This window comes from Oryctolagus cuniculus, chromosome 16 (assembly GCF_964237555.1).
Source record: "Oryctolagus cuniculus chromosome 16, mOryCun1.1, whole genome shotgun sequence".
In the NCBI taxonomy this organism is placed as follows: Eukaryota; Metazoa; Chordata; class Mammalia; order Lagomorpha; family Leporidae; genus Oryctolagus; species Oryctolagus cuniculus.
This window is the reverse complement of record NC_091447.1, coordinates 61,419,121-61,442,537: the sequence shown is the minus strand read 5'-3', so window position 1 is coordinate 61,442,537 and position 23,417 is coordinate 61,419,121. Positions and strand designations below refer to the sequence as shown.

The following is a 23,417-nucleotide window of genomic DNA, read 5'->3' as shown; positions in this document are numbered from 1 at the left end:
CTGTAATTGCCTTTCAAGTAAATAAATAAAAGATTACTTGGAAGGAAATAGATTGGAGTAGATGTTGAGCAGGACTGCTGCTCTTGGAGCTGGAAAAATCAGAGAGGGCTTTCCTGAGGGGGTGACATTTACACTGACGTATAAACAGGAGGTGTATACCAGGTAGAGGAAATAGTTTTTGCAAAGGCAGGGTTGCCAAGAATCCATGGGATGTAGAGGGTAGACTGCATGGGTGTGTGGCCTGTGTAATCCCAAAGGACCCTAGGCTCAGAAGGATCCACTCTGCTGCTTTCCTGAAATTATTGCATTTTTAAAGCAAGGGACCCTGCATTTTTCTTTTGCACTGGGTCTTGTAAACTTTGCAGTCTATTCTGAGTAGGAGGTCTTTATTTCTTGCTTTTATTTTTTAAAAATCTTTTATATAAAGATTGATTCATTTATTTGAAAGTCAGAGTTGAGAGAGAGAGAGAGAGAGAGAGAGAGAGATCTTCCATCTGTTGGTTCATGCCCCAGATGGCTGCAACAGCCAGGGCTGGGCCAGGCTGAAGCCAGAAGATTTCTTTGCGTCTCCCACATGGGTGGCAGAGCCTCAAGCACCTTCCACCACTTTTCCAGGTGCATTAGCAGGGAGCTGGATGGGAAGTGGAGCAGCTGGGACTCAAACCGATGCCCCGTTTGGGATGCTGGTGTCGTAGGCAGTGGCTTTACTCCCTACACCACAATGCCAGCCCCTGTTTTATTATTTTTGACTATCAGATTGTAATTGAATATGTTTGTGGGTTGTGATGTCATATGATATATGCATACAAGGTGGAATGATCAAAGCAAGCTGAGGGGGACGGTGCTGTGGCATAGCAGGCAAAGCTGCTGCCTGCAGTGCCAGCATCCCATGTGGGCGCCGGTTTGAGACCCGGTTGCTCCACTTCTGATCCAGCTCTCTTCTGTGGCCTGGGAAAGCGGTGGAAGATAGCCCAAGTCCTGCACCCATGTGGGGGACCTGGAGGAAGCTCCTGGCTCCTGGCTTTGGATTGGTGCAGCTCTGACTGTTTCAGCCAACTGGGGAGTGAACCAGCAAATGGAAGACCTCTCTCTGCCTCTACTTCTCTTTCTGTGTAACTATGACTTTCAGATAAAAAAAGAATCTTCAAAAAAAAAAAAAAAAAGGCAAGCTAAGGAGTGGGGGGTGTCTCTGCACACACAAGTGCACTTCCAAGAGTTTGTGAAGGGGCCAGCACTGTGTCACAGCACGTTAAGCCACTGCTTGGAACCCCTGCATCCCAAACTGGAGTGTCTGGGGTCAAGTCCTGGCTACTCTGCTTCCAGTCCAGCTCCCTGCTAATGTGCTTAGGAGTGTGGCAGATGATGGCCCAGGGACCCGGATCCCTGCCACCCATGCAGGAGACCCAGATGGTATTCCTGGCTCCTGGTTTCAGCCTGGACCAGCCCTGGCTGTTTCGACCATTTAGACAGTCAATCAGTGGATGGAAGATCTCTCTCTCTCTCTCATGCTGCCTTTCCAATCAATCAATCAATCTCTCTTTTTTTGAAAAAAGTATTTGTTTATTTATTTCAAAGGCAGAGTTACAGAGAGGCAGAGGCGGGGGGTGGTGGTCTTCCATTCGCTGGTTCACTCCCCAAATGTCCACAATGGCTGGAGCTGGGGCAATCCAAAGCCAGGAGCCAGGAGTTTCTTCTGGGTTTCTCATGTGGGTACAGGGGCCCAAGCACCCAGGCCATCTTTACTGCTTTTCCAGGCCATCAGAGGGCTAGATCGGAAGTGGAGCAGCTGGGACTTGAACTGGTGCCCATATGCGATGCTGGCACTGTGGGCAGCAGCTTTACCTGCTACACTACAGTGCTGGCCCTGATCAATCTTTTTAATAAGTTTGTGGAAGCAGCCAGCATTATGGCATGGTGGGTAAAGCTGCCACCTGCAGCACCAGCATCTCATATGGGCACTGGTTTGTGTCTCAGCTGCTCCACTTCCCATCCAGCTCCCTGCTCATGGCCTGGGAAAATAGCAGAAGATGATCCCAAGTACTTGGGCCCCTGCCACCTATGTGGGAGACCTGGATAAAGCTCCTGGCTTCAGCCTGGCCCGGTGCTGGTCATTGTGGCCATTTGGATAGTGAACCAGTGGATGGAAGAGCTCCTCTCTCTGTGTTTCTCTCTTTCTCTCTCTCTGTAACTCTGGCCTTTAAAAAGTTTGTGAAAAATAGAATTAAATAATAAGTTTATTTTGGTGCCCCAAATTTTGAAATATATGGATAATTTTTCCATAATACACTTTTCCATGAACTTTCTGAAGACTTCATTGTTTTTTTAAAAAGATGTTATTTATTTGCTTGGGGGGTAGAGTTACAGACAGAGAGAGGGAGAGACACAGAAAGAGAGAGGTCTTCCACCCACTGGTTCACTCCCCAAATGGCTGCAATGGCTTGAGTGGGGCTGATCCAAAGCCAGGGGCCAGGAGCTTCTTCCAGGTTTCCCAAGTGGATGCAGGGGCCCGAGGACTTGGGCCATCTTCCACTGCTTTCTCAGGTGAATTGTCAGGGAGGTGGATCAGAAGTGGAGCAGCCAGGACTCGTACTGGCGCCCATATGGAATGCCGGCTCTGCATAGCCTACTATGCCACAGCACCAGCCCAGAGACTTCTTATATACATACATTTCAAACCATTTTTGCACCAAAGTAGAATTATCTTGAATTTTTTCTAACCTATTGATTCGCATTTTTTGAAAGACAAAGACAAAGACAGAGGCAGAGAGAGAGAGAGAGAGAGAGATCCCATCTACCTGGTTCACTCTTCAAATGCCCACAACAACTGGAGCTGGGCTAAACCAAAGCCTGGAGCCCAGAATCCAATCCAGGTTATCTACATGGGTGGTGGCAACCCAAGAACTCGAGCCATCATCTGCTGCCTCCCAGGATGACCGACAGCAGGAAGCTGGACTAGAAAGCAGAGCTGGGATTTGAACCCAAGTGCTGATACTGGATGCAGGTGTCTTATGGATACAGCTGGGTCTTATGTGCCATGCCGCAGCCCCTGTCCTGGAATTCTCATCGCAGGTCTGCTCTGGGCAAACTCCAGCAAGACGACAGGTGCAAACACAGAGGAAGCAGGAACAGGTGCTTTCTCTCCAGGGTCTCTTTATTGGAGGTCTGCGGTGGGGGGGATGCTCCTTGAGGGGTGGGCTCTGTTCCGTCTGCGAGAGCTCCTCCTGGCCGTTCTCCTCCTCACAGTCTAGAAAAAGGCAAGGGAGTGTGTGAGGCCTGGGGTTGTGGGTGGCTGGGTTTGCCCTCCTGGAGGTGGGATAGGGACCCAGAGCCAGAGCGCCCACTGCAGGCTGGTGTGGGCAGAGCAGGCGCGTGGCAGGAGGAGGCAGGGAGCCTGAGATAGTCCAGGTGTGACTGAGAGGTGCTTAAGCGGTCGAGGCTGGGGGGCCGGGACAGGGCGAGGCCATGGCTGGGTGGAGGTTGTGTTGGCAGAAGGGGGTGACAGGCGGGGGTCGGGGGCCTCAGACTCACGGCGGCGAAGCGTGGCCAGGTGCGCAGTAGGCCGAAGAGCGCGTCTCCCGGGCAGTCGGTGGACACGAGCTGGCGGTGGCCGAGCAGCGCGTAGTCGGCCCGCAGGAGACCGGCGCGTAGCGCGCAGGCGGGGAGCTGGTCTCGCAGGGCGCGCTGCGCGGCCTCGGTGGGCAGCGCTGCCGTGTAGTTGCCCACGAAGGCCACGCCGAAGCCGCGGGAGTTGTGGCCGAGCGTGTGTGCGCCCACCCAGTGCCAGCCGCGGCCCTCGTACACGTAGCCGTCCGAGCCCACCACGAAACTGCGCAGGGAGGGGAGCGAGAGAGGTAGGCGTCCGGGGGGCACCTTCTCCTTTGGCCAGGAGCCTTGGGACCCCCCCAAGTCCCGGGGGACACCCGACTGCAGCGTGGTACCCCCCCCCGCATTGACCTCTCCTGGTATGCCCCCTGCGTCGCGCCCCTCTCGCCACTTTTTCTCAAGTCTAGCATGTCCTGCCCCAGTCCCAACCCTCTCATAGGCTCTGCCCCTCCCCCAAACCCCGCCTCTGCCCTACTTCCATCTCCGCCCTCAGGGGTCCTACCCTTGGTTATCTTCTTAGAATTGTGCCTATGAAATCTGGTCTCGTTATATAAATAAAATTAAAAAAAAAAAAAAAACAGATTTCCACGGTTCAGCTATTTCTAGTCCTCCATAAGGCCCCGGCCCGAGAATAGACCCTCTCCAACTTAGTCCCACGCTTAGCAAACTCTTCCCCTGTCAAGCCACACCCCCTCGCAAAGGCTCCGCCCCCTCAGCCTCCCACCCGAGCTCCTCCGCCCCGCCCCTGCTCCAGGCCCGGCCTCGCCCACCTGTAGCCTATGTCGTCCCAGCCACGCGTGTCCTGGTGGAAACGTTGCATGGAGCGCATGTCGGCGGCGCAGTGCGCGAAGTCGGTGCAGGCTGGCGCCGGCACGTACGTGTGATGCACGTACAAGAACCCCAGCGGCAGCTGCAGTGGCTTCGGATGGCCCCGGTAGGGCGCTGCGCCCCAGCGGCAGCGCGGGTGGATGGCGGGGCATCCTAAGGGCCAGGGCGTGCAGGGCTGGGGTCAGCAAGCGTTTCCCCGTGACAGCGCGGGTCGGCACCATCCCTCCAGCCTCCTCCCAGGTTTGGGACGAGGGGTCTGGTGTCACCGCACCCTGGCCCCCGTTGGGGGACAGCTGGACTAAAATCGAACACCATCCTTAGCTTTGCTGCAATAGCTTCAGGATAAAGCCCAAGACTTTGAGAGCAGATTTCAAGGCTCTGCGGTCTCTCCAGCTGGCCCTGCCCTGAGCGCTGGGACAGAACAGCCACACTGAGGAAATAAGACTGTGGCATAGCCCCTCCCCTGGAAGCCTGCGATCCCGTGGCCAACAGCTCCTTCACTTCCCATCCAGCTCCCTGCACCTGGGGAAACAGCGGAGGATGGCCCAAATACCTGAGCCCCTGCCACCCACGTGGGAGCTCTGGATGGAGCTCCTGGCTCCTGGCTCCCAAACCTAGGCTGTTGCAACCATTTGGAGAGTGAACCAGTGAATGGAAGATCTCTGTCATTTCAAATACATATATAAATTTTTTTATAGGATGGGGAATCTCCGTTGAGATTCAGCAAACCCAAGAGGTGGCTGAGATGTCGTGAGGTCCAGAGAAGTGAAGCAACTTCCCTGAAGACGCTCTGACCTTGCACTTCAACTCTGCTTTAGCAGAGGCTGAGACTGTTATTGGGAACATCCGCTTCCTCACATTAAAAAAAAAAAAAAAAATCAGGGGCAGATGTGTCATAGTAGGTAAAGCCGCCACCGCAGTGCCAGCATCCCATATGGGCACCAGTTCGAGTCCCGGCTGCTCTGCTTCTGTTCCAACTGCCTGCTAATGTGGCTGGAAAAAGCAGTAGAGGATGCCCCCAAGTGCTTGGGCCTCTGCCACCCACTTGGGAGACCCGGATGAAACTCCTGGCTCCTGGGTTTGGCCTGGCCTAGCCTGTGGCTGTTGGGGCCATCTGGGGAGTAAATCAGCAGATGGAGGATTTCTCTCTCTCTCTCAGCCTTAAAAATTAAAATAAATCTTAAAAAATTATCAAAAAATTAATCAGATGAACTCCTGCTCATCCTTCAAAGCTCCACCACAGCACTGGCTCGCCTGTGCAGCTGTCTCTGCCTCCCAACCAGATACCTGGTTGTGCCTTCTGTGTGCACCCCCCACCACCACCACCCCACCTAGTCCTGGGCTTTCTTGATCACAAAGAGTGGGGAGGAAGAGGGTCAGAGAGGGTGGGGGCCATCTCACCCAGGAAGGCCTCAGTGAACTCCTTGGTGGCGTGGGTAGCCACCTGGGCCAGCTGTTCTTGGCTCATATTCTGCAGCTGGGGGTGGGCTGGCTCCAGGGCCTGTAGCAGGACAAGGGCCCCCAACACCTGCCGTGCCAGGGTAGGGGCCAAAGCCAGAGTGGCCCCATTCTGCCGTCGGAAGTTGCTGCGGAGTCCCGGGTCTCCCGCAACCCCAGCTCCATAGTACTGGCCCAGCAGGTCGCTGAGGGGTAGCCGGGGCTCAGGGTTCCGGCTCAGGTAGTCTCCGAGGAGGATCCCGTCCAGGGCACCATTGAGGAAGGCCATGGTGAGTGCTGACGGCTTGGGGTCCAGGAGTGTGAAGTTCCTTGGGAAAGAGAGCTCATCCCAGCAGCCCTCCGTTCCCAGGCCTGGCTGGCTCGGGATTTGGGGGTCTTGGAGGAAGGTCAGGCCCAGGTCTCCAGCCAGGGTAGCCACCAGGAGGCTGTCCATAGTATTGGGGGACTCGGCTTGGTCTGCTGGGAAGCTGGCTCCAGCACCCCAGGACGCAGCGGCATAGCTATCCAAGGTCAAGTTCACAGCCCTGCGCCCCCGCAACCCTGCCTCCAGCCCCACCAGCAGAGGCTCCACGGCCACGGTTGAGCCATCAGGGGCCAGCACCACCCCATATTCCTGCCCGTCCCGTACATCATGTCTGGTAACTTCCTCCACGAAGCTTAGGAGCTCGGGGCTCAGTGGGCGGGGCTCCCGCGCCGCAGCCTTGAACTCTGGTGCCTCCAGGAGGAAGCCACGGAGTGGGTTGCGGTGGCCAGCGTCCTGCACTGACAACAGCCATGCGGGGGCTGTGTGTCTGGCCTCAGTGGCTGGTGCCTCCTGCTCCAGCTCGGTCAGGGCCTGGATTACAGATTCCATGTTCAAGGGCAAAGAGGCTGCAGATAAGAGAGGACGTGTGAGGCCAGAGGGGCAGCTTCCTGCCTTCCTAAACCTTCCCCAGCCGATTCTGCCTTTTCCTGGCGCTCCCGGCTCTCTTTCTGAGGATCTGGGTCCCGAGCACTGTCCTGGGCAGACAGGGAAACTGAGGCAGGCTGTGTTGGCCCAGGAGTTTGGACCACCTGTGAGCACTGGGGAGACACAGTGGGGTTACGAGCAGGAGAGGGCCAGAGCTAGGCTGGCATTCTAAGACTGTGCCTTTGGCTGCTTTGTGGAGCTGGATTTTGGTGTGTGTGTGTGTGTGTATGTGTGTGTGTGCAGGGATAGACAAGGTAGCCAGGGTGTGGTGGGGTGGTGAGTGATGAAGATGGCAGAGGGGTCCCCCGATACTAAAGGGGTGGGGAAGATGGACAGGTTTAGGTGACAGAGCAGAAGTGGGTGATTTTACAGGGAAAAGTGTCTTAAAGGAAACCCCAGGGGGAGGAGCGGGGCAGGCTTGTGCCTTGTGGGGGGAAGTATCAGTGGCTGTACCTGGGCCCCAGAAGGGCTAGGATCATCTGAGTAGTGGTTGGGTTGTTGAATCATGTTTATTCAATATGTATCATGTGCCAAGCTCCACTCTGGGTGGCTTACGTAACTTAACTCATGTGATCTTCACAACAACCCCGCAAGCTGGGTCCTATCGGCTGCCTTTCATAGCTAAGCCACCCGGAGCACAGAGAGGTTCAGTTACCCACAAAGGCCACACAGCTGGGAAAACGGCAGAGACAGGACTTGAACCCAGGATGCTTTAATCCCCTCCCAGTCCAGAATCTGAGTTCTCCTCCAGACAGCCTGTTCTGTAATTTCTCCATAACCTTGTTCTTCCCTGCATAAAAAATGTCCCCTTCGGTCGGCGCTGTGGCACAGCGGGTTAACGCCCTGGCCTGCAGTGCCAGCATCCCATGTGGGTGCCGTTTTGAGACCTGGCTGCTCCACTTCCCAGCCAGCTCTCTGCTATGGCCTGGGATAGCAGTAAAACATGGTCCAAGTCTTTGGGCCCCTGCACCCGCATGGGAGACCCAGAAGACGTTCCTGGCTTCAGATTGGCACAGCTCCAGCCTTTGCGGCCAATTGGGGAGTGAACCATCGGAAGGAAGACCTCTCTCTCTCTCTTTCTCTCTCTCTCTCTCTCTCTCTCTCTCTGCCTCTCCTCTCTCTGTGTAACTCTGACTTTCAAATAAATAAATAAATCTTTTTTAAAAAAAGTTCCATTCTTCCTCTCTACCAAATGCAATTCTTTCTGTCCTCTCTCCGTGCCTCCTCCTCCAGGAAGCCTTCCTTCCCAGGTCCCAGGTCCCAGGTCCCAGGTCCCAGGTCCTTTCCACCCATTCCTGACCTGATTTCACAGGGCTAGGAACATCTGTATCCCCAGACTGAGAGCTGGGGCCCCTGAGATCTCCAGCCACACCTCACACAGGACCAGAGAGAGGGGAGCGGAGAGTCCCGGCTCCAGGCCTCTGCCTTCCCCCAACCCCGACCCGACCCACCTCTCCCTGGCTCCGGCCACAACAGCAATCCAAGCAGGATCCCGAAGACACCCCAGGTCATCATTGTGGGGTCGCAGCTTCCTGGGGGCAGTGCCCTGACAGTCTCAGCCGGGAACCTTAGCAGGTGCTGTTCAGAGACAGGCACAGAGAACCAAGCAGAGTCTTTGGCCCTCTCAAAGTCCAGCGGTGAATGACACGGTCACCCCCTCGCAGAGCTGTGGGCGGGAGGCAGCAGCAGCAGCAGTGGCAGCGGGGTGGTGGTGGTCAGAGTACCCTAGGCCAAGGTCATCTGGGGCTCAACAGCTCTCCCATCCTGTTCTGTGCCTCTCAGGCTGAAACCAAGGGTCAGTAAGCCAGGCTCAACTTAGGAGGGGCCTGAAGGAGGGGTGGTTCAGAATCCAACAATGTGCCTATTCTCGACAGAGGTAAACTGAGGCTCATCCAGTAAATCCAGCTCTCTCCCAACAGTGACAGCTCTATAGCTGCTGCTGACCACTGCAGAGTACTCTCATTTTCCCACCTGCCGGGCTGGTTAAGACTGGCTGTGTTGTGGCTGGAGGCACAGGGTGGGGGGGAAGGAGCTGTCATTCTGTGTCTCAGCAGATGGTGGGTGCAGGGGCTGAGGGCAGGGGCCAGGAGATATCACCCATTACCTAATTCTAGTCCATGATCCCAAGCCCCCCCCCCCCCCGGGGGGGGGGTTCAGCCTGGGTATTAGGGAGCCTAGCTTTGTCCTAGGAGTTGGCTCCTGGACTCACCTGGCTTGGCTGATAGTCAAGGGTCCTCCGTCTTCCTCTGCCCCGGGGCCTGTGAACGCGTTTCACAGAGTGTGGGTCAATTTCCCCTTTATCCCAGAGCCAGCGGGGGCGGCTCGAGGTGTGTAACCTGCTGAGCCTGTGAATCACTTCCTTATGGACCTCCCACCCCAAAACCAGCCCAGGGAGTTTCCAAAGGCACCCACCAGGCTGGAGACTCAGTGACAGGCAGGCGCTGTACAGGCCTCGGAAAGCCCAGGCTGAGCCCAGAGCTGGGAATCCCCCTGGGAGCCATCACTGGGACCTGCTCAGATGGGAAAGGGGAGATCTCCTCTTCCTGGGGGCCCAGCTCCAACCCCTCCTCCACAGCAACCCAGACACACAGTTAGGGACTCAGGATGTAGGGTGCTGAGGGACCCTGTGTCTGGGGGCCGCACCCCAGGGGAGGCAGAGGCAGAGGCAAGAGTGGCGGATGTTCCTTTTTTTTTTTTTTTTTTTTTTTTTGGACAGGCAGAGTGGACAGTGAGAGAGAGAGAGAGAGAGAGAAAGGTCTTCCTTTGCCGTTGGTTCACCCTCCAATGGCCGCCGCGGCCGGCGCACTGCGCTGATCCGATGGCAGGAGCCAGGAGCCAGGTGCTTTTCCTGGTCTCCCATGGGGTGCAGGGCCCAAGCACCTGGGCCATCCTCCACTGCACTCCCTGGCCACAGCAGAGAGCTGGCCTGGAAGAGGGGCAACCGGGACAGAATCCGGCGCCCCGACTGGGACTAGAACCCGGTGTGCCGGCGCCACTAGGCGGAGGATTAGCCTAGTGAGCCACGGCGCCAGCCCCCCCCCCCCCTTTTTTTTAAGATTCATTTGAGAGGCAGAGTTACAGACAGACAGAGGGAGAGGGAGAGAGAGAGAGACACACACACACACACACACACACAGAGAGAGAGAGAGAGAGAGAGAGAGAGAAATCTTCCATCCTCTGGTTCACTCCCCCAGTGGCTGCAAGGGCCCAGGACCCAGGAACTTCATCTGGGTCTCCCATGTGGGTGGTAGGAACTCAAACATTTAGGCCATCTTCTGCTGCTTTTCCAAGCAGGGAGCGGAGCATATGGGACTTGAACCGGTACCCACATGGGATGCCGGCACTGCAGGCAGTAGCTTTACCCACTACGCCACAGAATCGGCCCCAAGATTTTTCTGAAGCGCCATCTTAGGTTCGGGAAAAACCAGACATAACGTACAGAGAGTTCCTGTAATCTGCACTTGCACAGCCTCCTCCACCGTCAACGCCACGCACCAGTGCAGCACGTTTGTAGCAGTCAATGAACCCATATTGACACATGCTTATCACCCAGAGTCCATCGTCCACATCAGGCATGTGTGCGTGGGTGGGGGAGTTTACAAGAAGTTCATGGAGGAGCCAACGCTGTGGCATAGTGGGAAAAACTGCCACCTGCAGTGCCAGCATCCCATATAGGTGCTGGTTCGAGTCCCGGCTGCTCCTCCTCTGATCCAGCTCTCTGCTGTGACCTGGGAAAGCAGTGGAAGATGGCCCAAGCCCTTGGGCCCCTGCACCCGTGTGGGAGACCCTGAAGAAACTCCTGGCTCCTGGCTTTGGATTGGCACAGCTCCAGGTGTTGTGGCCATTTGGGGAGTGAGCCAATGGATGGAAGACTCACCCCCTCTGTAACTCTACCTTTCAAATAAATAAATCTTTTTTTAAAAAAAGTTCATAGAAAACATGTAGTATGGAAAACTATGCATGATTTCAATTTTTTAAAGATTTATTTATTTATTTGAAAGGCAGAGTTACAGAGAGAAAGAGAGAAAGAGAAAGAGAGAGAGAGAGAGAGGGAGGTCTTCCATCCAGTGGTTCACTCCCCAAATGGCCCCAATGGTCAGAGCTGTGCCGATTCAAAGCCAGGAGCCAGGAGCCTCTTCCAGGTCTCCCACATGGGTGCAGGGGGCCCAAGCACTTGGACCATCTTCTACTGCTTTCCCAGGCACATTAACAGGGAGCCGGCTAGGAAGTGGAGCAGCTGGGACTGGAACCGGTGCCCATATGGGATGCCAGCACTGCGGGCAGAGGCTTTTACCTGCAACGCCACAGTGTCAGCCCCCAAACTTAATTTTGAAAAAAGATTCGTTATTTGAAGGGCAGAGCTGCAGAGAGAGCGAAGCAGAGAGAAATCTCTTCCATTCGCTGGTTCGCTCCCCGGATGCCTGCGGTAGCCAGGGTTGGGTCAGGCCAAAGCCAGGAGCCGAGGACTCCGCCTGGTTCCTTACAGCGGTGGCAGGAGCCCAGATAGTTGGGCCATCATCTGTTGCCTTCCCAGGTGGATTACCAGGGCGTTGGGTTGGAAATGGAGCAGCTGGGACAGGAACCAGTGCTCTGATATGGGATACAGGCCACACGAGGTCCAGCTTAACCCGCTGTGCCATCATCCCAGCCACAGTGTGTAGGACTTCGTGTGGATTTAAGTTTTTCATCTCAGTTGTGTCGATACCAAGGAGTATGTTGGCTGCATCAAATGGTAAGAACAAATTTCATCTGAAAAACAAACAAACAAGCAAAAAGCAGCCAGTACTGGCACTGTGGCACAGTGGGTTAAGCCACCATCTGTTACGCCAGCATCCCATATGGGCACCGGTCTGAGTTCTGTCTGCTCCACTTTTAATCCAGCTCCCTGCTAATGTGTCTGGGAAAGCAGCAGAGATGGCCCAAGTGCTTGGGCCGCTGCACCCATGTGGGAGACCCGGAAGAAGCTCCTAGCTCCTGGCTTTGCCCTGGCCCAATCTTTAAAGAAGGGAGAGGCAGCTTTGGAGAGGTTAGGTAACTTGCCCAAGGTCACACAGCCAGAACCAAGGGCTGTTCCATTAACCCCTGAGGTTTCCAAATCAGAATCAGAGGCATAAAGGCCCTGCCCGGACTGACCTCAGAGCCACTTCTCACCCAGCGTTCACAGGGCCGGCCACATGGGCTGCCCCAACTTCTTTTTTAAATCTTGGAGGAGGGACAGAGGCTGAGTTGTGTTCAAGTGCGTCTCAGGCTGCTTGGGTCTGCTGGGGCAGGCTCCCTCATCTAGGAAGTCCCCCCGGGTTATCCGTCGCTCCTCACTTCCCTTCCTGGCTCCCAGGCTCGGGGTTCCTCCTTCTGTCCCCAGGCCTGTGCTGTGAGATGCTGAGTGTCCTCGCAGGGACCAGGAGGGCCTCGCACAGGCTCAGCGTGGATGGCAGAGAGGGCTGGCTGTGAGCACAGGCAGTCAGATTGAGGATGTGGGGTTGGTTTGGGGTTTGGACTTTCAACCACACACACACCTTCAGGAACCCACCACATTCATTCTGGGCTGGACCCAGGAGGCAGGGGGAAGTCCTTCCCCTCCCCACGTGAGACCCACATGCCAGCAGGGGTCCAGGCCCCTCCAGGCTGCAGAGAAACAGGTGGTCTCGGGTGAGTAGTTGCTAACAACGGCATGGGGCTGGCGCTAACAGGGGAAACACTGGCAGCAGCAGGTGCAGCCATAGGCCCCAGATCTTAAAGATTATTTATTTTATCTGAAAGGTAGAGTTATATATATATATATATGAGATATATATATATATATAATATATAAATATATATATCTCATCCATATGTTGGTTCACTCCCCATACGCCCACAACAGCTGCGGCTGGTGCAGGCCGACATCAGGAGATAAGAACTCTGTCCTGGTCTCCTACATGGGTGGCAGGGGCCCAAATACTTGGGCCATCATTTGTGACCTTCCTAGGCTCATTAGCTGGGATCAGAAGCAGAGCAGGGGGCCGGCACTGTGGCATAGTGGGTAAAGCTGCGCCTGCAATACAGGCATCCCTTATGGATGCCGGTTTGAGACCCGGCTGCTCCACTTCTGATTCAGCTCTCTGCTATGGCCTGGGAAAGCAGTGGAAGAGGGCCCAAGTGCTTGGTCTCTTGCAGCTGTGTGGGAGACCCAGAAGAAGCTCCTGGCTCCTGGCTTCTGATTGGTACAGTTCTGGCCATTGTGGCCATCTATGGAGTGAAGCAGCAGATAAAAGACCTCTTGCTCTCTCTCGCTCAAATAAATAAATAAATAAATAAATCTTAAAAAAAAATAAGAGCAGTAGGGATTGGAGCTGGTGTTTTGCTATGAGAGGCCAGTGTAGCAAGAGGTGGCTTAACCTGCTGTGTCAGCCACAGCACTTGGCCCCCTGAGCTAAGATTTTATGTACCTGTGCTTACTTATTCAAACTTGGTCTTATTAAGAGGTCTCCTACATGGTGCAAGGGCCTAAGCACTTGGGCCATTTTCTACTGCTTTCCCAGGTGCATTAGCAGGGAGCTGGAACTGAAGTGGAGCAGTCGGGATGCGAACCGGTGCCCGTATAGGATGCTGGTGCATTTATTAGAAAGATAGAGAAAAGCAGAGAGACAGATTCAGAGACAGACAGAGATGTCCCATTTGCTGTTCACTTCCCAAATGCCTACAGAAACCAAGGCTGGGCCAGACTGAAGCCAGGAGCTGGGAACTCAGGCTGGGTCTTCCACCTGGGTGGTAGGGACCCCGGTATGTGAGCCTGTCTGTCTGTCTTTCTCCTATTTCTCTCTTCTGTCTCTCTGCCTTGCACATCAGAAAAATGAACGAACAAACCAAACCAAACCAAACCCCTGCTCTGCCACGTCGTCTCTCAGGCAGGTGGCTTTCTTCTTGAGCCCTCATTTTGCCCGTCTCTGAAATGGGTGGATAGTCCTGAGGTCACAGGGTTACTGTGAAGGTTAAAGGAGGTTCAGGGCAGTGCTTAGTAGGGGCTGAGAGAGGAGCTGGGGTCAGGGACAACCTGGATCCCTTCTGTCCTCAAACTCCTGAGCAGAATCCAGTCCAGCCCACGGGGCTTCATCTATTTAATTTTCTTTGGACTGACTCGCACATCTTACATGGATGATTTCTGCCGCTGCGGCACCTGTCCAAACCCAGGGCTTGTCTGCCGGCCCCCAGCACCCGCCCCTCCAACCCTAGCAGCCAGCTGGGCCTGAAGGCTGGGCCCTGAGCCAGTCTGGAGCAGCAGCCAAATTATTCAAAAGCCAGCATTGGCCAGCCCAGGGATTGCTCGAGCCCAGTTTGCCAAAGGGGAAAGCCAGCTGGAGCCGCTGAGCCCGCAGCCTGGAGCCTGTACCATGGGGGCATGCTTCTGGTGGAACAAGGGCGGAGGTGACAGCTCGTCTCTGGGGCACCTGATCCTTGGGGCTGACGAGGAGGGAGTTTTGTAACCGAGGACTCCGGGGTATTGCAGAGATTTGGTGTGCTCAGCCTTCGGTCATGTGCACAGGGACCAAGAACGAGTGTGGGGTAAGTGGTTAGGCAAAGCGCTGGCTCTCCCCCGAGGGAGGATTTGCAGTGCACCCAAAGGCTCCCAGCTGCTTCCCTACGCAAGAGAATGATGCAAGGCAAAGAGCTATAGACATTGATTGAAAATAGTATTTATCTGAAAAGCAGAGAGAGAGAGAGAGAGAGAGAGAGAGGTCTTCCAACCACTAGTTCACTCTCCAAATGGCTTCAATGGCCCAGAGCTGGACTGATCTGAAGCCAGGAGCCAGGAACTTCTTCCTGGTCTCCCAGGCAGGTGCAGGGGCCCAAGGTCTTGGGCCATGTCTACTGCTATCCCAGGCCATAGCAGACAGCTGGATCAGAAGTGGAGCAGCCGAGACTCGAATCAGCACCCATATGGGTTGTCGACATCGCAGGCTAAGACTTTACTCCTTAGGCCATGACACCAGCCCCTTATTTTATTTTCTGCATGAAAGACAGAGCGAGAGTGAGAGCGAGAGCGAGAGCGAGAGCGAGAGCGAGAGCGAGAGAGAGAGAGAGAGAGAGAGATATCTTACATCAACTGGTCCATTCCCCAAATACCTGCAACAGCCAGGGCCAGACTAAGAACTCCATCCGGGTCTCCCACGTGGGTGGCAGGGATCCAACACCTGCGCCATTACCTGCTGCTTTTCCCAGGATGCATTAGCAGGAAGCTGGACTGGAAGTGGACTAGCCAGGACCTGAACAGGCACTTGGTTACGGGATTTGGGTGTACCAAACAGCAGGCCACAATGCCGTCTTCCCCCAGCCCTCCCTGCCCTGGGGAGATCTTAACTGCTTCACCGGGCACTTGCCTTCCTTACTTTCAAAAATATCACCATCAGTTAAAGCTACACCTTGGGGCTGGCACTGTGGCATAGCAGGTGGAGCCGCCACCTGCTGTGCTGGCATCCCATATGGGCGCCGGTTCAAGACCTGGCTGTTCCACTTCCGGTCCAGCTCTCTGTTGCGGCCTGGGAAATGGTAGAAGATGGCCCAAGTGCTTAGGCCTCTGCACTCACATGGGAGACCTGGAGGAAGCTCCTGGCTCCTGACTTCAGCTGAGCTCTGGCAAATGTAGCCATTTTAGGTGTGAACCAGTGGATGGAAGATTCTCTCTCTCTCTCTCTAGCTCTGCCTCTCAAACAAATAAATAAATGAATCTTCAAAACGATTTTACTTATTTGGGAGGGGAGAAGAAAGAGAGCGAGTAAGAGCGAGTACCTCAATCTTCTGGTTTACTCCCCCAGATGTCTGCAACAGCTGGGCTGGGCCAGGCTGAAGTCGGGAGCCGGAGACTCCATCCAGGTCTCCTACGTCGGGGGCAGGAACCCAAGTACCCGAGCCATCACTGCTGCCTCCCGGGGATTGCATTAGCCAGAAACGGGCCTCAGGAGCTGCGGATGGAAGCCAGTTACTCACTAAGGGACATGGAGGCAGCGTTCCCCTGAGGATTTTCACATGTCCAGGTGAGTGCATTCACCTTGTGCAGTTCTTGTCACCAGCTGCTTGTCTCCAGAACCTTCCGATGCTTCCAGCTGAAACTGTCTCCATGAAACACTCACTCCCCACACTCTTCTTTTTTTTTTTTTTTTTGACAGGCAGAATGGACAGTGAGAGAGACAGAGACAGAGAGAAAGGTCTTCCTTTTGCCGGTGGTTCACCCTCCAATGGCCGCCACGGCCGGCGCGCTGCGGCCGGCGCACCGCGCTGATCCGATGGCAGGAGCCAGCAGCCAGGTGCTTTTCCTGGTCTCCCATGGGGTGCAGGGCCCAACCACTTGGGCCATCCTCCACTGCACTCCCTGGCCACAGCTGAGAGCTGGCCTGGAAGAGGGGCAACCGGGACTAGAACCCGGTGTGCCAGCGCCGCTAGGCGGAGGATTAGCCTAGTGAGCCACGGCGCCGGCCCCACACTCTTCTTTTAATACGTCTTTATTTGAGAGGCAGAGCGAGAGCCAGAGTGAGCGAGCGAGAGAGAATCTCTTCCATCCACTGGTTTACTCCCCAATACTCGCAAGAGCCAGGGCTGGGCCAGGCTGAAGCTGGGCTCCAGGAACTCCATCCGGGTCTCCCACATGGGTGCAGGCACACAAGCACTTGAGCCATCACCTGCTACCTTCCTGGTGCATTAGCAGGGAGCTGGACCAGCAGTGGAGCAGCCGGGACTCGAATCGGTGCCCATAAGGGATGCTGGCATTGCAGGCAGTGGCTTAACCCATTCTGCCCCGAAACCAGCCCCTCCTATGCAGTTTTTTAAAGATTTATTTATTTATTTGAAGGGCAGAGTTATAGAGAGACAGAGGCAGAGAGAGAGAGAGAGAGAGAGAGAGAGAGAGATCCTCCATCCTCCATCTGCTCGTTCACTCCCCAAATGGTCACAACAGCCGGAGCTTGGCTGATCTGCAGCCAGGAGCCAGGAGCTTCTTCCAGGTCTCCCGTGTGGGTGCAGGAGCCCAAGGACTTGAGCCATTTTCCACCCCTGTCCCAGGCCATTAGCAGAGAGCTGGATTGGAAGTGAAGCAGCCGGGACTTGAACCTGTGCCCATATAGGATGCTGGCACTGCGGGCAGCTGCTTTACCTGCTAAGCCACAGCCCCCCACCAATGTATTCTTTAAAACCCATCTTAAGAATCCCTTTCCGGGGCCAGCGCCATGGCTCAATAGGCTAATCCTCCACATAGCAGCGCCGGCACACCGGGTTCTAGTCCCGGTCAGGGTGTCAGATTCTTTCCCGGTTGCCCCTCTTCCAGGCCAGCTCTCTGCTGTGGCCTGGGAAGGCAGTGGAGGATGGCCCAAGTGCTTGGGCCCTGCACCCGCATTGGAGACCAGGAGAAGCACCTGGCTCCTGCCTTCGGATCAGCCTGGTGTGCCGGCCGCAGCGCGCCAGCTGTGGCGACCATTGGAGGGTGAACCAACAGCAAAAGGAAGACCTTTCTGTCTCTCTCTCTCACTATCCACTCTGCCTGTCAAAAAAAAAAAAAAAAAAAAAAAAAAGAATCCCTTTCCAAGAAACCATCTTTTTGCCCTGAGGTTTCTGCCTCAATTCAGGGCAGTACCTGAGCTCCTGGCCTCTCTGGCTGGACTCTCCTGGGCCAGGTCAAGTGCCAGGGCTTGCTGTTCTCTCACGGAGTGACCTGTGCCCTAGGGTGGTAACCACCATGGGTGTCTCAACTGTATGCTCCCCGCCAGTGGAGTGGGAGCTCTCTAAGGCCAGGGAGACCCTAGAGCCAGTCCAGGTTCCCCACTGTCCAGGTGGAGAGCTGCCTTTCTCTGTGCCTTGATTTTTCCCATCTCTAAAATGGGAATGATAATCGCTCTCTCCCTCTCTCTCACCCACCCATTTTCTCCTCTGTTGCTGTTATTTGTTTATCTAAGGAGGTGAGATTCCTACAACGTCAAGTGTATCCCTTGGAAAACAACTCAGCTACGTTTTAGTCCATCACAGCATTGTGTAACCGCGCTATCTAGGTCCAAAACATTTTCGTCACCCCAGACGGAAATCCGTGAAGCAATCATGTCCCAGTCCCTCCTCCCGCCGGCCCTCCATAACCACCAATCCGCTTCCTGTCCTTGCAGATCTGTCTGTGCTGAAAGTTCCAGCGCAGTGGCGTCATGTCCTGGCTTCTCTCATTCAGCACCGTGTTTCTGAGGTTCCTCCACGCTGCAGCCAGAGAAAGAAACAGCGGAAGAGGGAGGGGGAGGGGGAGGAAGAAACAGAGGGAGGGAGGGAGAGAGAAGGAGAAAGAGAGGGAGGGAGAGGGGGGAGGGAGGGAGAGAGAGGGGGAGGGAGAGGGGGGAGGGAGGGAGAGAGAGGGGGAGGGAGGGAGGTAGAGAGAGGGAGGGAGAGAGGGGGAGAAGGAGGGGGGAGGGAGGGAGATGGGGTAGGGATGGAGGGATATGGGGGAGGGAGAGAGGGAGAGAGAGGGAGGGAGGGAGGGATATGGGGGAGGGAGAGAGGGAGAGAGAGGGAGGGAGGGAGGAATATGGGGGAGGGAGAGAGGGAGAGAGAGGGAGGGAGGGAGGGGGAGGGAGGGAGGAAGAGAGAGGGAGGGAGGGAGGGGGAAGGAGAGAGAGGGAGAGAGAGAGGAGAGGGGGATGGAGAGGGAAAGGGAGAGAGGGAGGGAGGGGGAGGCAGGGAGAGGTGGAGGGAGAGGGAGGGAGGGAGAGGGGGAGGGAGAAGGAGATGGAGGGAGAGGGAGACAGTCTCTTCTATTCACTGGCTCACCCCCCAAATGCTTCCAACAGCCAGGATCCTGGATCTCCCACATGGGTGGCAGGGACCCCCTGCTGCCTCCCGGGTGCACATGCGCAGGAAGCCGCATGGGCGGTGGGGTTTGCCAGGACTGGAATCGGGCACTCTGAGAGGAGATGCCGGTGCCCTTAATTGCCGCGCCCAATGCCAGCCCCATTTGTACCCACGTTGTGTCTCCACCATGTCCCAGAGCCAGTGAGGAGAGACTCCAGGGGTAGGGATGAGCTCACAGACCCATTTTCTCGGGTGGCCACCGAAGCGGACAGCTATGGCTCAGAGGGGGTGCAGTAGGTGGCCCAAAGTCCCACAAAGTCTGGATCCGGTGGGCGAGCATCATTTACTTCAATTGACTGATTTCTGAGCAGCTTTCAGAAGCATCTTCCGCCTTCTGCAAGCCACGTCCTCTGGGGGCAGGGGCCATGGTGCTGTATGGCCTGGCTCTGTGGGATGCTGACTTCTAACAGCACACAATCTTGTTTGCATCAGCCTGCGGTGGCCTGTGGGTCATGAGCAGCAGCAACCGGTTTCCTGGTGGAGGTGGCCGTGCCACCTTTGCCCCAAGCCACGCTCACTCCTCCTCTGTTTATATCAGCACAGCCATCATAGGCAGGGTGGTTTCCGCTTCCCTGAAATGGGGTAGGTAGGTGCCAGGCACTGCCCTGCCTTCAGTCATTTGAGTTCTGCTGGCCTCTGCATGGAGCCATATTTCCTCTGTTCCTTCTGTGTCTGCCTGACACACAAAAACCGAGCCATCACTCTCATTCCAACCCCAGGACCTTTGCTCCTGCTGCTGGCTCCTTGGGCTGGGAATGCTCATTGAATTCACATCTTCCCATCCTCCTGGGTCACTTGTCTCCTCCAGGGCTCCCTGACCACCTACATGATCTAAATGAGGTTCCTGCCCCTTCCTCAAGACATCGCCTTAGGCAGATCCCTCCTTGGATTTACCTTTTCAATTTGCCTTCCCTGGTTGCACGTCCTGCCTTGTGCCAGCTGCATCCTCTGGCCGGAGACAAGGGTTTAAGGCCTTTTCCACACCCAGCGTCAGAATCCAGGGACAAAGGGGTCCCCGGTTTTCTGTCTCCAACAGACTGTGTGACTCAAGGCAAGTCACTGCCCCTCTCTGGGCCTCCAGCTTAAAAGACAAAGTCCTGGGGCCAGCACTGTGGTGTAGCAGGTAAAGCTGCCATCTGCAATGCCAGCATTCCATATGGACACTGGTTCTAGTCCTGGCTGCTCCACTTCTGATCTTGCTCTGTGCTATGGCCTGGGAAAGCAGTGGCAGATTGCCCAAGTCCTTGGGCCCCTGCACCCATGTGGGAGACCCAGAGAAAGCTCCTGGCTCCTGGCTTCAGATCTGCCCATCTCCAGCCATTGTGGCCATTTGGGGAGTGAACTAGAGGATGTTAGACACTTCTCTCTCTCTCTCTCTCTAACTGCCTCTCAAATAAATAAATATATCTTAAAAAAAATACAAAGCCCTTAACCTGTTCCCCTACTCCACAGTGCTGGTGGAAGCTATGCTTCCCAATCTCCCCCAAAAAGTGAACTCATGATTTTGCACCTGATTTTAGATTCACCCCTCACCTGCTCTCACTGGGTCAGTGTTAAAATGTATTTGACGTTGGCTTACTTGGTCAGCATCCGCACTGTGTGCCCAGCCTCCTGCTGGGAACTTCTGGGCCCGCAAGAGATCCCAGCACAGGGCTTTTTGGCTCTGAGCTTTTGGAGGGGGATTATTGCAGCCAAATACCATCAACGCAATGTGGTCAGGTTAGAGGAGGAAGCAGGATTCAGCCTGGAAAGCAGCATAGAACATTTCTTGGAGGAGGGGTTGCTGCAACTGGGGTTTGGACGCATGAGTAGGAGTTGATCTGGCCAGGAAAAGCAATCTAGCATGGAGAATAGCTTTAGGGGACTTTGGGGAAGGGGGAGAAATAATAAGAAATATTTACAGACTCTCCTAGGGACCGGTTTTATACCCACCTGTCTGTTAGAGCCTCAGACCATCCCCAAGTCACAACTAGGGGGATGAAGCTCTGAGCAGCCAAAAGGCCAGCGAGCTGCTAAGTGGCAGAGCCAGGCCTGGTTGGCTTCTCTTACAGGGGCATTTTTATTGGCTGAGGGTAAAGAGAGTTGTTTCTGATAGGCTGAGGCAGGGGCAGGGGGCAGGGAGGAAGGGAAGAACCCAAGTGGCTGAGGAACCAGAAGGTGGAGGTAATTGGTTAGGTGAGCAAGCAGGCAAAGTCTGATTGGCTGGGGAGTAGGGGCTAGGGCTCTGATTGGCTGAGTGTTAGAGAGGTTTAACTGGCTAAAGAACAGGGACGGGGGTGGGTGGGTGGGTGGGGAGAGTCTGAAGAGGACATCTGATTGGTTGAAAGGAAAGTGGTCGGAACCTGTAGAGTTTATGGACTGAGGGCAAGGGAGGGGTGGAGCCTAATTGCACATGCAACAGGATTGGAACTTGATTGGCTGAAGGAGCCCTGAGCGTGGAATTGGAGTGAATTAAGGCATACGGGGAGGCGGGACCTCTTAACAAGGCCACTTTCTGCCTCCTCTCCAAATCCTGTGTCCCTGGCCTCTGGGACAGAGAGGAACTGACTAATCTCTGAGGATGATGGGGAAATGAAGGCAGGTGCGTGTGTGCGTGTGTGCGTGTGTGTGTGTGTGTGTGTGTGTAGGAAGGCAGGGGCTTGGGTTAGTCTGGGCAAAGGCGCGAGAAGAAGGCTCCGACCCGGATATACCTGGTGAGAAAGGACTCGTCCCCACCCCCCACCACCATCACACTTCTGCCACACTGGCTTGGCCAGTAGGTTTCTGGACCAGGAGGGACAGGTGTCGCTCTCCCCCTTCTCCCCCACCCGCACACGACCCCTCCCTGGGACCCGAGCTCCTGAGGACAAGGACGATGTCCCCAAGCCGTGTCCTTGGTACCCCTTGGGTCTCTACTGGCTTTCTCTTAACCTTTGCCCTGCCTTCCCTTCCGTCCGCTCCAGTGAAAACTCCAGCCTCAGTGTGACCCAGGCCAATCACCCTGGGGTCCTTCTGGCCCTTCTAGGTTGCTCATCCCCTCCCCCAACCCCAGACTTAGCCCCCCCCCCCCCCCCCCCGCCTCTCAGCAAAAGCCCAATGCCACTCCTTGTCATAGCTCTTGCTCCCTCTATAGTCTGCCCCCGGTATTGCAGCCAGAGAGGGCCGGTTCAAGGCTGTGAGGCAGCCCCCATTGCGCTTTACCGAATATATATTCCAGAATCAAACAAACTCAAAACCAAACCTAACCTGATTTAGGGCAGGTGTTTGGTGCGGCAATTAAGACACTGTTTGATGGGACTACCGATCACCGTTTAAGAGGGCCTGGGTTCGAGTCCTGGCTCCATGTCCCATCCCAGCTCCCTGCTAATGCACACCCTGGGAGGCAGCAGATGGTGGCTTAAGAACTTGGGTCCCTGCTACCCCCCCCCCCCGCCCCCAGCAATGCTGGAGACCTGGATGGAGTTCACGCTCCTGGCTTCAGCCTTGACTCAACACCAGCTGTTGTGGGTATTTGCAGGGAGTGGACCAGAGAGGGAAAATCTCCTCGCTTCTGTTTTTTTTCTCTGCTGTCTCTTTGCCTTGCAAATCAAAACAGATAAATAATTTAAAAAAAATACAGCTTGCCGAATTCAGGCCACATTCTTCTTTGCTCAAAACACTCAATGGTACCCAGCTTCTTCAGGGTAAAATAACCCATGTCCTCCGAGTGACCTATGAGAACCTGCATGGTCTGTCCTGTCACCTCCACACCCTCACCTTCTTCCACTTTCTCCCTTGATCACCCTGTTTCAGCCCCAGGGTCTTTGCACATGCTGTGCCCGCTACCTGAATTCCAGCCCCCCGCCCCATCTCCACCAAGGTCTCTACTTAACACATGCTCAGAGAGTCCTTTCCTGTCTCTTATCTGATGCCAGTAACTCTGTGGGAACTTGGCATTTGTGAAGTGATTATGTGCCATGCAAGGAAGGGCATTCCCAGCCGAGGGAACAGCATGTGCCAAGGCTTTGAGGTGGGAGGCATGGTCTCATTTCCGATCTAGGCTATCTCTTGTCCTGCCTCCACCTGCTGGCCCCCTTCTACTTCCCAGCAAGCTCAATGAGTTCCTTTGCCTGTGGCTTCTGACTGAGTCCAATCCATAGGGAGCCACAGCAGGTGTCGGAGGGAGGAGAGTGACGTTACAGTATTTATGCCTTATCTGACTTTAAACTTTTTTTTTTACTTTATTCACTTTTATTAATTTGAAATATATACCCCCTTGCCTGGTTCACCCCCCCTTTTTTTTTGGACTGGCAGAGTTAGACAGTGAGAGAAAGAGAGAGAGAGACAGAGAACCTCCTTCTGTTGGTTCACCTTCCAAATGGCCTCTGCGGCTGGCACGCTACGGCCGGCGCTGTGCCGATCCGAAGCCAGGAGCCAGGTGCTTCCTCCTGGTCTCCCATGTGGGTGCAGGGCCCAAGCACTTGGGCCATCCTCCACTGCCTTCCTGGGCCACAGCAGAGAGCTGGACTGGAGGAGGAGCAACCGGGACTCGAACCGGCGCCCACATGGGATGCCTGTGCTGTAGGCGGAGGCTTAACCTATTATGCCACAGTGCTGGCCCCACACCTGCACCACTTCCCATTCCCACCAGCAGCCAGGGAGCTTCTGCTGCCCCAGGGCCACAGCCACCCGGGGTGGGGTGGGGCCCTGTCTTGCTGCTTCTTATCACTCCCAGACTCTGAGTCTGGCTGTCACCTCCACTTCCTCCTCC

The 23,417-nt window shown here is 55.2% G+C and overlaps 2 protein-coding genes across 2 annotated transcripts in view; one reads left to right on the top strand and one right to left on the bottom strand.

Annotated features, from left to right (window-relative positions):
• Nucleotides 1–3,130: 3,130 nt before the first annotated feature.
• PGLYRP2 (peptidoglycan recognition protein 2) lies at nt 3,131–9,181 on the bottom strand. Its single transcript, XM_002722806.5, has 6 exons — nt 9,048–9,181; nt 8,290–8,416; nt 5,833–6,759; nt 4,374–4,584; nt 3,529–3,826; nt 3,131–3,244 (listed from the first exon to the last, which is right to left on the bottom strand). The coding sequence occupies exons 2-6, from the start codon at nt 8,351–8,353 to the stop codon at nt 3,152–3,154; spliced, it is 1,593 nt and encodes a 530-aa protein (XP_002722852.3). The 5' UTR covers nt 8,354–8,416; nt 9,048–9,181; the 3' UTR covers nt 3,131–3,151.
• Nucleotides 9,182–15,733: 6,552 nt separating this feature from the next.
• CYP4F22 (cytochrome P450 family 4 subfamily F member 22) overlaps nt 15,734–23,417 on the top strand; it is a 31,324-nt gene continuing 23,640 nt past the window's right edge. Inside the window, exon 1 of the mRNA XM_051837916.2 lies at nt 15,734–15,849. Coding sequence (XP_051693876.1) covers nt 15,842–15,849 — 8 coding nt within the window. The 5' untranslated portion in view covers nt 15,734–15,841. The remainder of the gene's footprint in view (nt 15,850–23,417) is intronic.